General features: G+C 40.8%; 1 protein-coding gene across 2 annotated transcripts in view; it reads left to right on the top strand.

Annotated features, from left to right (window-relative positions):
• Positions 1–14,063, top strand: part of dcc (DCC netrin 1 receptor) — a 442,661-nt gene that overhangs the window by 214,950 nt on the left and 213,648 nt on the right. For both annotated transcript variants that reach the window (XM_022668821.2, XM_022668820.2), the window contains exon 5: positions 609–745. In XM_022668821.2, the coding sequence (XP_022524542.1) occupies positions 609–745 (137 nt within the window). The remainder of the gene's footprint in view (positions 1–608; positions 746–14,063) is intronic.

Below are 14,063 nucleotides of genomic sequence, written 5' to 3'. Positions count from 1 at the left end.
GCAAGTCTTTGTGATGTATCAAGAGCCACGGTATCCAGGGTAATGTCAGCATACCACCAAGAAGGACCAACCACATCCAACAGGATTAACTGTGGATGCTGTAAGAGGAAGCTGTCTGAAAGGGATGTTCGGGTGCTAACCCGGATCGTATCCAAAAAACATAAAACCACAGCTGAACAAATCATGCAGAATTCAATGTGCACCTCAACTCTCCTGTTTCCACCAGAACTGTCCATCAGGACAATATATTATTGTGGTGTAAAACCAGGTGTTTCAGTTTCATTGTCCAACTCCTGTTGCTTGCTGGATACAGTCCTTGTCCAACATACAGGTCATGGGCTTCACTTCAAATCACTACCATAGCTTTAGCACACCAGCAACCGACCTCATCCAGCATCACTACTGCAGTGTATTTATTACTACCATCACTCCACCATATTGCTACCATAGCAACAGCACATTAATTACAATTCTTAACCTTTGAAAGTTAAGAATGTTCTCTATCTCTATCCTGTAAAGCTACTGTTTTGGAAATACATATTTTTTTATTGCAGTTGCCATCTCTCTATTCTCTCTATTCTATCTGTCTTTTTCTCTCTCTTTCACAGATCGAGAAAGTACTCCCTGCTCGGCGGCAGTAACCTCCTGATCAACAGTGTCACCGATGATGATTCTGGAAGCTACAGCTGTGTGGCGTTCAATAAGAACGAGAACATCACCGCTTCCTGTGAGCTCGCTGTACTAGGTAAGCTTTCCAGGTCATCCCTTCCTCATTGGTGTGCCTTAAAGGAATACCTTTAAGTATTTTTTGGACTGTAGGGTGCACTTAAAATCCATTAATTTTCACAAAAACCATCAGTGCTCCTTATGTATGAATTCTACCAGTCAGGTATTATTGAGCAGTAAAGCCACTCTGCTGAAGTACAGAGTTATAAGGGTGAGTTCCCAGTGAGAACTCACCCTTATAACAGCAGCATTTCAATTAGCCGCTAACCACAGCGCTAGCTATTTCTCTGTTCAGAGGCGAGTTTATTAGAATGTAGTCTGCGTGTTTGCCTTGTTAACACAAGCTACTTGGGAAAAACTGCTACTCCAGGTTCCTCAGTTTATCGATATCGGGCGGCATTTACATCCCATTAGCGCGGCGGTTGTCAGCTAATGCTAATGCTGCTGCACCTAGCCTTAGTGCTGGAAAAACTTTACTGAAAACTCACCCTTAGAAAAAATATTGGAAATCTAAGCTTACTGTAAATAAACAAAAGCGCTTTACTCACCCAAATAAACCGTTTTTTTTAGGAGAAAAATCTGTGTAGATTAACATTCAGAGCTTATTTGATTTTGAAAGAAAATATATATATACAGTATATATATATATTTTTTTAAGAATTACAGTTTTGTTTACTTATGCACTTCCCTCAGCTTCGCCATTAGAAGGGAAGCATGGCGACACCCTTGCTCACTGTTGCGGCATACTACTATCACCCCTCATTGCTACCATAGCATTAGCATGCTGACTGTGAGCCTTGCCCAACATCGATATTATGATGTTAGCAAGCCAAAAAAAGCTAACGTAGCTCAACAAACGGTTCTGTGGCTCCAAGTAGTAAGTGTTTCATGCTCACACTCCATTTTTTAGAATCATTTGGCCATCATTAAGTTACTTGGATTGGTTTGGAGGTCTAGTAAACTGAATCAGGACACCCTTATTGGACACTGAACCTGTCCAGATCAATTTGTGGTAAGGAGAAAGTTAATCGTTCATCCACACTCTCCAGTCAGAGGCAGGTTGCAGTGTAACCAGCTCCTGAAGAACAGCCAAACGCTGCTTTAGCTTCACACTGCTTATTGGATGCCAGTCAATGTGAGGTAGCCAACTAGCCCCTGAGTGTGGCGAGCAGCCTTGGCAGGCTGATCTAAGATCAGCTCCATGCGGCTCTCGAGGGAGTCTGGGAGCTGCGGGCTGGAGACGTGAACTTGTTAGCATTACTCCAGAGGAGCGCGTTTCCTCGCCGCGGCTTTTTAAAGGCCGTTGACGGCTTCTTTGATAAAATGCTCACCGCGGGTTGTTTTGCATCGGCTATATTGACACCGGCAGGGAAAGCTGAAACTAGCGGCTCTCATTAGCGCTACAGTACCTCGCCTTCCACTCATCGCTACGCTAGTTGGCTGGTGGCCAGCGCTTTGAGAGGGTGGGCTTTTTTTCCAGAGGTATTTACAGGTAAAGAGCTTGTAAGGCTTCCTTTTTTTCACGAACGTCTTTTAGATGAACAGCCAACTGCTTTAGCGCACTGGCTGTTAGCGTAACTGTGAGTGTAGAATTTAACAAACCAAACCAGTTTAGTATCCTCTTAATAATGCACTATATGGACAAAAGTATCGGGGACACCTGATTATTCATTGTTTCTTCTGAACGAAATCAAGAATATTGAAAATAGTTTATCCTGCTTTTGTTGGAGTAACTGTCTCTACTCTCCAAAAGAAAGACTTTCTCTAAAGATTGATATGAAGATTTAATTGTTATTTTACACATACATACAGCACAAAAATTAAGAGGGCACTCAGTTTCTGAATAGGTTTCTTTAATTTTGCTATTTATAGGTTTATGTTTGAGTAAAATGAACATTGTTATTTTATTTTATAAACTACAGACAACATTTCTCCCAAATTCCAAATATTAATATTGAGCATTTATTTGCAGAAAATGAGAAATGGCTGAAATAACAAAAAATCACAGTTTTCATGCATCTTGGCATTTTCTCCTCCACCAGTCTTACACACTGCTTTTGGAGTAAATGTATGCCTTTACTCCTGGTGTAGAGATTGAAGCAGTTCAGTTTGGTTTGATGGCTTGTGATCATCCATCTTCCTCTTGATTATATTACAGAGGTTTTCAATTTGGTAAAATCTAAGAACTCTAACTCATCATGTTTAAATGTGAAAATGCACCCACAAACACATAAACAGCTTTTCTAATCCCTGTAGAGAAGTACCGCCAATAGAATAGGACTACTGTTACATGATAAAGCAGATAAACATGAGTCTAAAGCGAGGCATGAATTAGAGAGATGTGGAGCAGTGGAACTGTGTTTTGTGGAATAATGGTGGTCCATCCAACAGTTTTGGACAAGCTACAGAGTTGCGGTTACTACGAATGCAATCAAATCCTTATAGTTACTCCTATAAAAGTATGATAATTTATTTTTAATACCCTTAATTTCAGAAGAAACACTAAATAAACAGGTGTCCCACTTTTTATTCCATGAAGTGCCTACGTACATTCACTGCTATGAATAGGTCGAATGCAGTAGCCATAAAGTAAAGAATGCTCCTAATCCTAATACATGAGGTTGAGATCTTTTGTCCTACATTTTTTGGCTTCTCTGTAAACTTTCTTAACGTAATCTGTCAGATTTGATTAAATAAAGCCAGCTTTCAACCTGTTTGATCATCAACTCGTGGGAGAGTCTTTATTTGGCTTTGTTTTTTACTCGTCTATCTCATCTTTCAGGCTCAGTAATCCATAAAGTCTTCGCAAAAAAAAAAGTCAGGCGAACTCAGATTAATATGCAGAGCGTAAGCAGCTGGAAACATCTGTTGCGAAAGAGATTTAGAGTTGGTGTGAGGTGGGTGGGTGGGTGGGTGGGTGGCTGGGTGTGCGAGGGGGTTTTGGTAAGAGCTGTGAGAGGATTTCGAGTGCTTTGGCGAGAGAGTGCGACGCTTCTGAAAGGTCAGTGGCACCGCCATCAAATGATGGCTGCGGATGGCTCGTCGCGTGCGGTACTGTTTGGGCGGCTTTGCTGTTGCATTTGTTGTATTATCTGCGTGTTGTAAAGCTTAGCTGCTGGGTCTTTCTGGAACATTTTTCAGTTTTTCACTGTTTTGTTCACTTTTGATTTACCTGGAGGGTTGTTTTGGGGTCTTGGCAACCCTGAGAGAAAGCAGGATGCTGGAGGAAGGGTTAGAGACAGCGGCAGACATTGTTTTATACTCTCAAACTGAAAAAGAAATAAAATACTAGAAGTAAAAGCAGAATTAGAGCTGGAAAGTGTGGAAAAAGCACGGTTTCACAGTTCTAATATCGCATATTGTGAAATTGCAGTATACAGGAAGAGTGGACAAAATAACAGTGGTGTGCAAAGTATGGTCAGATCAGTTTTCATTACCAGACTGGAAATTATATTAAATTTATATTGAATGGTTAATATAGTAGCTTAAGGCAGTAGCTTAGGTCATTGGTTTGAAACACAGAAAACACAGGTTCTGCACACATGTGCCACTGTTGGGCCTCACTACTACCTTACCTCAATGGATGGCTTGGGAACACTCACATGTGTGTAAGTTGTGAGGTGTTATCTTATGAGTGAGGTTAAACATTGTCCACTGTGCTCATAGCAAATCCATAGTGTCTTATATGTACCAGAATATGTTAAAAAATAGGAATTCTACCCACAGTTGACATGACGGTGGGTATTAATGATCGTGTCTGGTGATGTCTGGCTAGATTTGTCTGTATGAACAGACAAATGGTTCAAATCACATTCACATCCACATCCACATCCACTTCACTCGCATTGTAGTAGAGCCAGTTAGTGTGTGTTGGGTTGGTACACTGTGTATTGGTCTTGCTACTGAATCTTGCTAGGAGTTGTACTGTACATAGCTCAGTTATATTGCTGGTTTAAGAACGGTCTGCCAACCAGAAACATCCAGCCAAGCATAAAAAATGACACAATTATTTTGTATGCTGTTTTTATAGTTTTGTGACCAGACTAATCTGCAGTTGGTGAAGAAATGGGTCACTTGTTCTTTTGCAAACTGCACGCTTTGAAAATGTCAGCACTGTAAAGGATAATATCATGCAAATGCATTTCCTTCCCATCTGAATAAGACCACCAGTAAGAGCTGTAGTAGCTTTAGGTGATGAAGATTATAATGCAGCCTCCTCTTCGGTTTTGTCGTTTGGCCGGGGTTCTACCTGGGTGGGTTGTAGAGATTGTCTCTGACGATCGCCGCGGCCTACGTCGTAATCTGGTACGTGCATGGGATTTCCAAACCCCTGTTCCTATTCAATTAGGCGTTCCAAATCCGGTTAGTTCCGCTTTCCAGGGGGTTTTCTGGCGGAGGCCTTTTATTCCAATTAATCCAATTATACACAGACAGCAGGACGTCACAAATATGTTACAGGGCCTCGCTTTTGGGGCCCCATTTTTTTTCTCCATAAAACAAACGTGAAAATCTTGTTAAATGGGTCTTAAACTGTGGTGTTGGTGTGCAGATTTAGCTAATTTCACTCCGGGAGATCCTGGCGATGTAAGAGATACTGCACATGGAATTCCGCAGATCTGCTGGCTTTGTCTTGCTGTATTTTTTTTATGTTTTCCATAAAATATCAGTTTCAAATCAGTTTTCTCCCAATTTCAGCTGAGCCAGTTGTGGTTTGTTAATATTCCATGCATTATATAGCCTAGCTTATGTCTGGCATTAGGTATTTTGTCAATTGTTTTTTGTGTGTGACATCTCGAGTGAGTGTGAGAGTGAGAGACAGCGCGAGAGAGGGAGAGACAACACGAGAGAGAGAGAGAGAGAGAGACAGCATAAGTGAGGAAGAGAAAGACAGCACGAGAGAGGGAGAGACAACACGAGAGAGCGAGAGACAGCACAAGTGAGGAAGAGACAGCACGAGAGAGGGAGAGGCGGTGAGAGGGAGAGAAAGCCAGCACGAAAGAGGAAGAGACAGCATGAGAGAGGAAGACACAGCATGAGAGAGGGAGAGACAGTACGAAAGAGGGAAAGACAGTACAAGAGAGCGAGAGACAGCACAAAAGAGGGAGAGACAGCACAAGAGAGAGAGAGTCAGTGAAAGTGAGGGAGAGAGCATAAGAGAGTGGAAGAGACAGCAGGAGAGAGGGGGAGACAGAACAAGTGAGCGAGAGACAGAACAATGAGCGAGAGACAGAACAAGTGAGCGAGAGACAGAACAAGTGAACGAGAGACAGTGTGAGAAAGGGAGAGACAGCATGAGAGAGGGACAGACAGCTCGAGAGGGGTAGAGACAGTGTAAGTGAGCAAAAGCCAGCACAAGAGAGCAAGAGACAGCATGAGAGAAGGAGAGACAGAGGGAGAGAGGGAGAGACAACATGGGAGAGGGAAAGACAGTGTGAGTGGGGTAGAGACAGTGTAAGTGAGCAAAAGACAGCACGAAAGACCAAGAAACAGCGCAAGAGAGGGATAGACAATGCAAGAGCATGAGACAGCACAAGAGACGAAGAGACAGTGTGATAGAGGGAGAGACAGCGCGAGAGAGCAAGAAAAAAAAATGCAAGAGGATGGAAATTTGCAGTTGCACACAACATTATACAGTGTTGTATGCAGAGAAACAGATACTACAGGACTGCAGAGCTACACAGTGTTCTACTGGATATGTTCAATGGATCACTGCAGCTAAAAAAAATGATCTGTATTGAATCTGTATAAAAACAAGTAGTAAATATTATATAAGTCTTAGTATTCCTCATGTAGGTGTTGTTAGTGGCCTGAGGTAGCAGCAGCTTGAGCTCATGGCCTTGAACTTCTCTGCGCCCTCTATCCTCAGGAGACCCCTCCACTCATAGAGGTGAGTCAGTGACACGCTGACAGTGTCGTACTCGCACGAAAAGCTCTCGCGCTCAGAGAGATTACAGAAAAAGCTGTTCACTTATGATGTCTAACCTGTGTCCATTGATCTGCTCTCTCTCTCTCTCTCTCTCTCTCTCTCTCTCTTTCTCTCTCTCTCTCTCTCGCACACACACGCCGCCAGCTGAGCACCAGGACTGTGGCGAGCAGCTTCTTCAGAGCAGAAATAAAAAAAAGTGTGTTTTAGTTTCTGGTATCGGTTCTGTTCAGAAAATAGCCATGCTAACATGATCAATCAACCGTTTTTTAACCCAGTTTTCTCCATAGATTAGTTAAGCCAATTAATCTTCCCACTCGCTAAGACTCCACCTATCACAGGACTAGGGGTGGCTATCATTTAAATTTTTTTGAAACCGATACGATACTTTGAATTCGTTAATGATACCAAAATTATACTTTTTTGATACCTTTTTTTTTTTTACAAAAAACAATAATTATTCTCAATAATTATTGTCTCTTAGTCTCTTAGCTTCTCTAAGCATATTGCTGGATGCATTTCAGATTTTCAGATTACTTTTTTAGAAGAAATATCAGCATTAGGAGTGATGTGAGGAAAGAGAGCACGCCCTACTGTACACTCCCAGAGAGAGCATGGCTGCCTGTGCTCTCTCTGACTCTGGCTGCTGATGCTGAATTTTGTACTTCTTGGGTCATAGTATCAGCGTTTTTAAATTCTAAATTTAAAATGACTCAAAGCCCACATTAATCCACCATTTGATTGAAATTTGATGTCTGAGGTTTTCTTCTTTAGTTTTGCATTGTAGCCACAAGGCGCTAAAGCTAACAAGTTATAAAAATAGACAGATGAAAGCCTAAATCTCACCAGTTAGCACTGCTGTGCAAATGCACACACACTTCAAAGTCTAGTCTCTCTAAAGAATTGCCAAAATATTGCCAATTTATTCAATTAATTGAATAAAGCTAAAAGCCAGGAGTACTGAGATGTGGAACTGTGTATAATAATTACATTTTATAAGGAATCATGGAGTTTAGGATGAGGTGGGATGATGATCATCCATCCAATCCAGTCTTTATATCACTAACATAGTGTATCCTTGTTGCTTGAATGCAATCAAATCCTTATAATAATGCTCTAGAAGACCAACATCTAGAAGAAAGTCTTACCAGGAGGAAAAAAATATATATATATATATATATATATATATATATATATATATATATATATATATATATATATATATATATATATATATATACATATTTATGATGCATGAGCAGGCGTTCCAATCATTTTATCTATGTAATGTATCTTCATTTTTGACATAATGTGAATTTTTTAGTTGTTCTTTATTTTTTTTCCCAAATGTAATAATTAATGGACCAATAGAAATGCTTCAAAATTATTTGTAATTAAATCTTTTTACATTAACTTCCCTTAAAAGTTAAAAAAGGCTTTCCTTCTCCTGTAAATCTGATGTTTTTAAACAATATTAACCTTAAGTTTGTATTAAATTTAGCCATTTTATTAATAATACTAAGCCTAAACCTGTAAATCCAGCTGGCATTGAGCTCTAGACATGTGCTGACTGATGGGCTGTATTGTAGAGTGGTGGGTAAGTGGGTGGGCGTATATTTGATTTGAGTTCAGCAGTGCTCCCACTCTGTTTGCTCTGCAAATATCTTCTGTTCGGAGATTATGTAAATCCGCCAGACCAGCAAAAACACATCTCTCTGCTCTTCGCTGCCATGTTACTTTACTGAAGGCGAGGTGAGTCAGATTTCTTTACTGAACGAGTTTTTAACGCTCTGCCCGCTCCACTGGAACACAGGAGGCAGTGCTGTAACTCCACAGATACATTATATGGACTCAAGTATTAGGAACACCTCTTATCTATTATTCAAATGTGGGCTGAGCCACCCAATCACTGGACTCCCCTATCAAAAACATGCTTTCTCATAGGAGTGGAAATCACAACACATCTCACAATACAATATTATCGCAATGCAATGCTCATTAGGATGAAATCACAATACTGTGATAAGAGACCACTTGAGTTTCTGAATTAGTTTCTCTGATTTTGCTATTTATAGGTTTATGTTTGAGTTAAATTAACATTGTTGATTTATTCTATAATCTACAAACAACATTTCTCCCAAATTCCAAATAAAAATATTGTCATTTAGAGCATTTATTTGCAGAAAATGAGAAATGGCTGAAATAACAAAAAAAAAGATGCAGAGCTTTCAGACCTCAGATAATGCAAAGAAAACAAGTTCCGAAATCAATATTTGGTGGAATAATCCTGTTGTTTAATCACAGTTTTCATGCATCTTGGTATGTTCTCCTCCACCAGTCTTACACACTGCTTTTAGATAACTTTATGCTGCTTTACTCCTGGTGCAAAAATTTAAGCAGTTCAGTTTGGTTTGATGGCTTGTTATCATCTATCTTCCTGTTTATTATATTCAAGAGGATTTCAATTTGATAAAATCTAAGAAACTCATCATTGTAAGTGCTCTCTTTTTTTTTCTTCCAGAGCTGTATAGCTAAACAATTCTCTAAGAATTATGGATTTATTTGTGTCAGTTTGCAGGTTTACCCTGTTCTTTTGATTAGTGCCACCATGTGGTGTAATGAAGCAGTAACTTTAATAAGGGATTTTTGAGCCTACAACCCTACTTCCTCTGAAACATGCAAAGTCATACTCTGCAGCCTTTTTTTACAATCTCGACCCATGCACCATCACTCTATAGCCAACATATTTGGAAGAAGTGGTGTGATGCCCTTGCAATACTATAGCAAACACCCTGCAACTGCTTAGCAACACCAGAAACATTGTAAAAAACACCTAGCAACTACAGAGCAACACCATAGAAACCATATTACACCAGAGCAACCACCTCACCAAACAATACCATAGCAACCACCCTGCAACTGCTTAGCAACACCAGAAACATTGTAAAAAACCACCTAGCAACTCCAGAGCAACACCATAGAAGCCATATTACACCAGAGCAACCACCTCACCAAACAATACCATAGCAAACACCATGCAACTGCTTAGCAACACCAGAAACATTGTAAAAAAAACACCTAGCAACTACAGAGCAACACCATAGAAACCATATTACACCAGAGCAACCACCTCACCAAACAATACCATAGCAACCACCCCACAACTGCTTAGCAAAACCAGAAAAATTGCAAAGGATACTTTAGCAATGTTATAAAAAAGAACAATTAGCAAAACCTTAGGAAGCGCCTAGCAACACCAGAGCAACATTATTCAACACTAACACCAGAGCAGCCAAATTACACCAGAGCAACCACCTCACCAAACAACTCTACAGAAACCCTCCTACTGTGAACCTTAACAACAAACACAGAGCAAAGCAGTGGAGGCTGTGGCTCAAAACTGGCTGACTGACTGGGAGCCTGAGGATGAGGATGAAAAAGAAGAAGAAGAGGATGATGATGAAGAAGAGGGACAGGCCTGGTGGAATGGAGGGAGGTACTGGGGGGTCAAAAACTCCATAATTGACAGAGGTCAGCAGGGGGGACGCTCACTTACAGTGCGGACTGCTCGCATTTCAAGGCCTCGAGATATTGAAAAATACAGAACACACAGACACAGCTGGCTTTAATATTAAAGCTGGACTAAAGTGTTTACCTGGAGTAAGATGTAGCAGAGAGAGAGAGAGAGAAAGAGAGAAAGAGACAGAGAGGGAGAGAGAGAGAGAGAGAGAGATGAGGGAGGAGGAAAGAAGGAAATGAAAGAATAAATCTGATGAATGTCAGACAGAACAATAGAACAATAACAAGAGAGCCGTCAAATCAAACAGGATATAAGAAAAAGCAGGTGACTGAGGGCGAGAGAGAGAGAGAGAGAGAGAAAAGACAGAGAGAGGGTGTGAAGGAGATAAGAAAATGAAAACGAAAAAGAGGTAAGAGAATACAGGAAGATTGAGACAAAGAAAAGCAGAGTGAAATGGAAAGTGTCAAAAATAAAAGATGAAAAGAAGAAAGAAAGAGAAAAAGACAGAGGAAAAAAAGAAGATGATACATTGTGGCAGCCCAGTAGTTTTGCTGTTGCTAAGCCAAGGTGTTGCTATGGTATAGATGTTAGTTAGTTGCTAAGCTGTTGCTTGGCGGTTGCAAAGGTCTTTGTATGCTGTTGCAAGAGTTACAGTAGGTGACTGATAAGGTGATTATAAGTGTTGCTAGGTGGTTACCAAGGTATCGCACACAAACTACCCTGTTGGTTTTACGATTGTGCCAAAGTTGGTGATTGTAGCTGGAAAAAAAATAGAGATAAAAAAAACAGCGTTGTTGCAGTGGCAAATGTGCTGGTTATTAAGCTAAGCTGTTAGCTATTATGCTATGGTGGTGTGGCTGTTAGTTTCTAAGGTGTTGCTTGGTGCTTGCTAAGGCATTGCTGTGCTGTTGCAAAGGCTATACTGTTGCTAGGTTGCTACTAAGGTATCGATATACTTTATCTGTTGGTTGCTAGGGCCTTGCTATGCTGTTGCAAGAGCTCACCACAGTAGAATACAAAGTAGAAAAATAAAGAGATCTGAAAGCTATAAAAAGCTCTTGGTATGCTTTTGCAAGGGCTTGCTACAGTAGGTCATTGATACAGTGATTATATGGTGTGTGTTGGTTGTTATAGTGTTGCTAGGTGGTTAATAAGGTATTGAACACAAACTACGCTATGGATTCTACGACTGTGACAAAGTTGGTGGATGTAGCTGAAAAAGGAGATTAGGAAAACCCAGTGGTGTTGCAGTGAAAAAGTGCTGGTTTCTAAGCTACGCTGTCATCTATTATGCTATGATGTTGTTTGTTAGTTGTTAAGGTGTTGCTCGGTGGTTGCTAAGGCCTTGCTACTGTGTGCTATTGCAAGGGCTTGCCACAGTAGAATGAAAAGTTCAGCAATAAAGAGATCTGAAAGCTACTTGGTATGGCTTTGCAAGAGTTTGCTACTGTAAGTGACTGATAAGGTATATAAGATATGGCATATGTGTTGGTTGCTAAAGTGTTGCAAGGTGGTTACTAAGGTATTGCACACAAACTACGCTATGGATTCTACATTTGTGGAAACGCTGGTGCTTGTAGATAAAAAAATAGAGATAAAAGCTTAGCAGTGTTGCAGTGACATAGATGCTGATTACTAAGCTAAGCTGTTAGCTATTATGCTATGATGTTGTTTCTTAGTTGCTAAGGTGTTGCTCTGTGGTTGCTAAGGCCTTGCCACAGTAGAATGAAAAGTACAGAAATAAAGAGATCTGAAAACTATAGGCAACTTTAAGTGGTGAGCGTTGAGTGTGGAGATTAGCCTGTTGCTAACTCTGGAGCTGCCTTGTTTACAGTAGCCACTGCTAATGTGCCTCAACAATTCCCGCTCCCTGAACGAATTAGCAGAGCGCCGCTCTCTCCGGCTCGCAGGTGGCGGAGCGGAGTGATCAATACACTCCACCTGGCCCTGTTTTACACACAGGATAACATGACTCGCGCGTTTGACTCCCCTGCTAGCTTTTCTGCTACTCATCTCGTATGATGACAGCTAGGCTGAGCTCAGATTCGCTAAGCATGACACGGCACTGCAGGGGCGAGTCGAGAGAACACGGCGCGGTTATTGCGGCCGCTGATGAGTTATAAATCACGAGCGCATCGCCGCTACATCATGGGGTAAGGTATTAGCATAGCTTATTTTAGCCCGCTATTCGTCTCTGTCCTCATATTTCAAGCCGAGCTGAAGGGGCGAGGAACTTAGCCTTCGAACGTAGCTGAACTTTCAGACGAACGGAAGGCCATTTCTTCAGATTGCATCATTCTTCACCTCTCTCTCCCAAATCCAAGACTCCTGTCTTCTTGTTTTAGCGTCCTGCAGCTGAAAACAAACCACATGGCTGGTGGTAGTAATAGTTCAGGCAAGACTTCAGACCTGCTAGCCTGCTAACGTCTGTTCAATGCTACCGATGTTGACATTTCTTGTCTAAACTGTCCAATATAGTGTAAACAGGAGCTTGTATTAACCTGAAGTAGAGAGAAAGAAGTATATTGGTCATAATTACAACAAAATATAAGACAGAAGTCTAAATGCATCGACTACTTCAGGAGAATATGGTAATGAAGCATGCTGGAGTTGTTTAAAAGCAGCTAAAAGCTAACAGTAGCAGATCAAAGCAAGATTGAGTGATGTTACCTGGAGCGATGTGGAGTTTCTGGAGCAGCTAAAAGCTAAAACAAGTTGACTGAAGGAATGAAGGATGCTCTTTATCGCAAGGATTGATGATCGGTTATCTGGAGCTTTGAAACTTTTGTTGCAGGTTAAAACTAACCCAAGTTGCCCGAAGCTACAACCAAAGCTGTTATTCGCCATGCTGGAGCTGTTGGAGCAGCTAAAAGCTAACACCAGTCGACTGAAACAAGAGCTAGTGCTTTTGTCTGGTGTTCAGAAGCTGTTGGAGCAGCTAAAAGCTAACACTAGTTGATTGAAACAAGAACCATTGCTGTTATCGAGTGTTCATTAGCTGTTGGAGCAGCTAAAAGCTAATGCTAGTGAACTAAAACAAGAACTAATGCTGTTATCTGGTGCTGTTGGAGCATCTAAAAGCTAACGCTAGTCGACTGAAACAAGAATCAATGCGGTTGTATGCTGCTATTGGAGCAGTTAAAAGTTAACAATAGTCAACTAAAACAATGATTTTAAGGATTTATCATGTTATTAGGTGCTCTGGAGCTGTTTGAGCAGCTAAAAGCTAATATTAGTCGACTGAAACAATGAATTTAAAGATTTTTCCTGTTACCTGGTGCTCTGGAGCTGTTGGAGCAGCTAAAAGCTAAAATTTGGCGACCAAATCAAGAATCAGGGCTCTTAACTGGTGCCCAGAAGCTGTTGGAGCAGATAAAAGCTAACACTATTGACTGAAACAATGATTTTAAGGATATATCCTGTTATTAGGTGTTCTAGAGCTGTTGAAACAGCTAAAAGCTAACATTTGGCGACCAAACCAATGATTTCAATAATGTATCCTGTTTTCTGATGATCTGGAGCTGTTAGAACAGCTAAAAGCTAACAATAGTTGACTAAAACAAGAACCAATGCTGTTATCTGGTGCTCTGGAGCTGTTAGAGCAACTAAAAGCTAATACTAGTCAACCAAAATGATGATTTCAAGGATTTATCCTGTTATTAGATGTTCTGGAGCTGTTGGAACAGCTAAAAGCTAACAATAGTTGACTAAAACAGTAACCAATGCTGTTATCTGGTGCTCCGGAGCTGTTGGAGCAGCTAAATGCTAACACTAGTCAACCAAAACAATGATTTAAAGGATTTATCATGTCATCTGGTGCTCTGGAGCTGTTGGATCAGCTAAAAGCTAAATCTACCTAACCAAAATGATGATTTCAGGGATTTATCCTGTTAT

This window comes from Astyanax mexicanus, chromosome 1 (assembly GCF_023375975.1).
Source record: "Astyanax mexicanus isolate ESR-SI-001 chromosome 1, AstMex3_surface, whole genome shotgun sequence".
Taxonomy (NCBI): Eukaryota; Metazoa; Chordata; class Actinopteri; order Characiformes; family Acestrorhamphidae; genus Astyanax; species Astyanax mexicanus.
The sequence above is the reverse complement of the archived record's forward strand: the minus strand, read 5'-3'. Positions and strand labels throughout refer to the sequence as shown.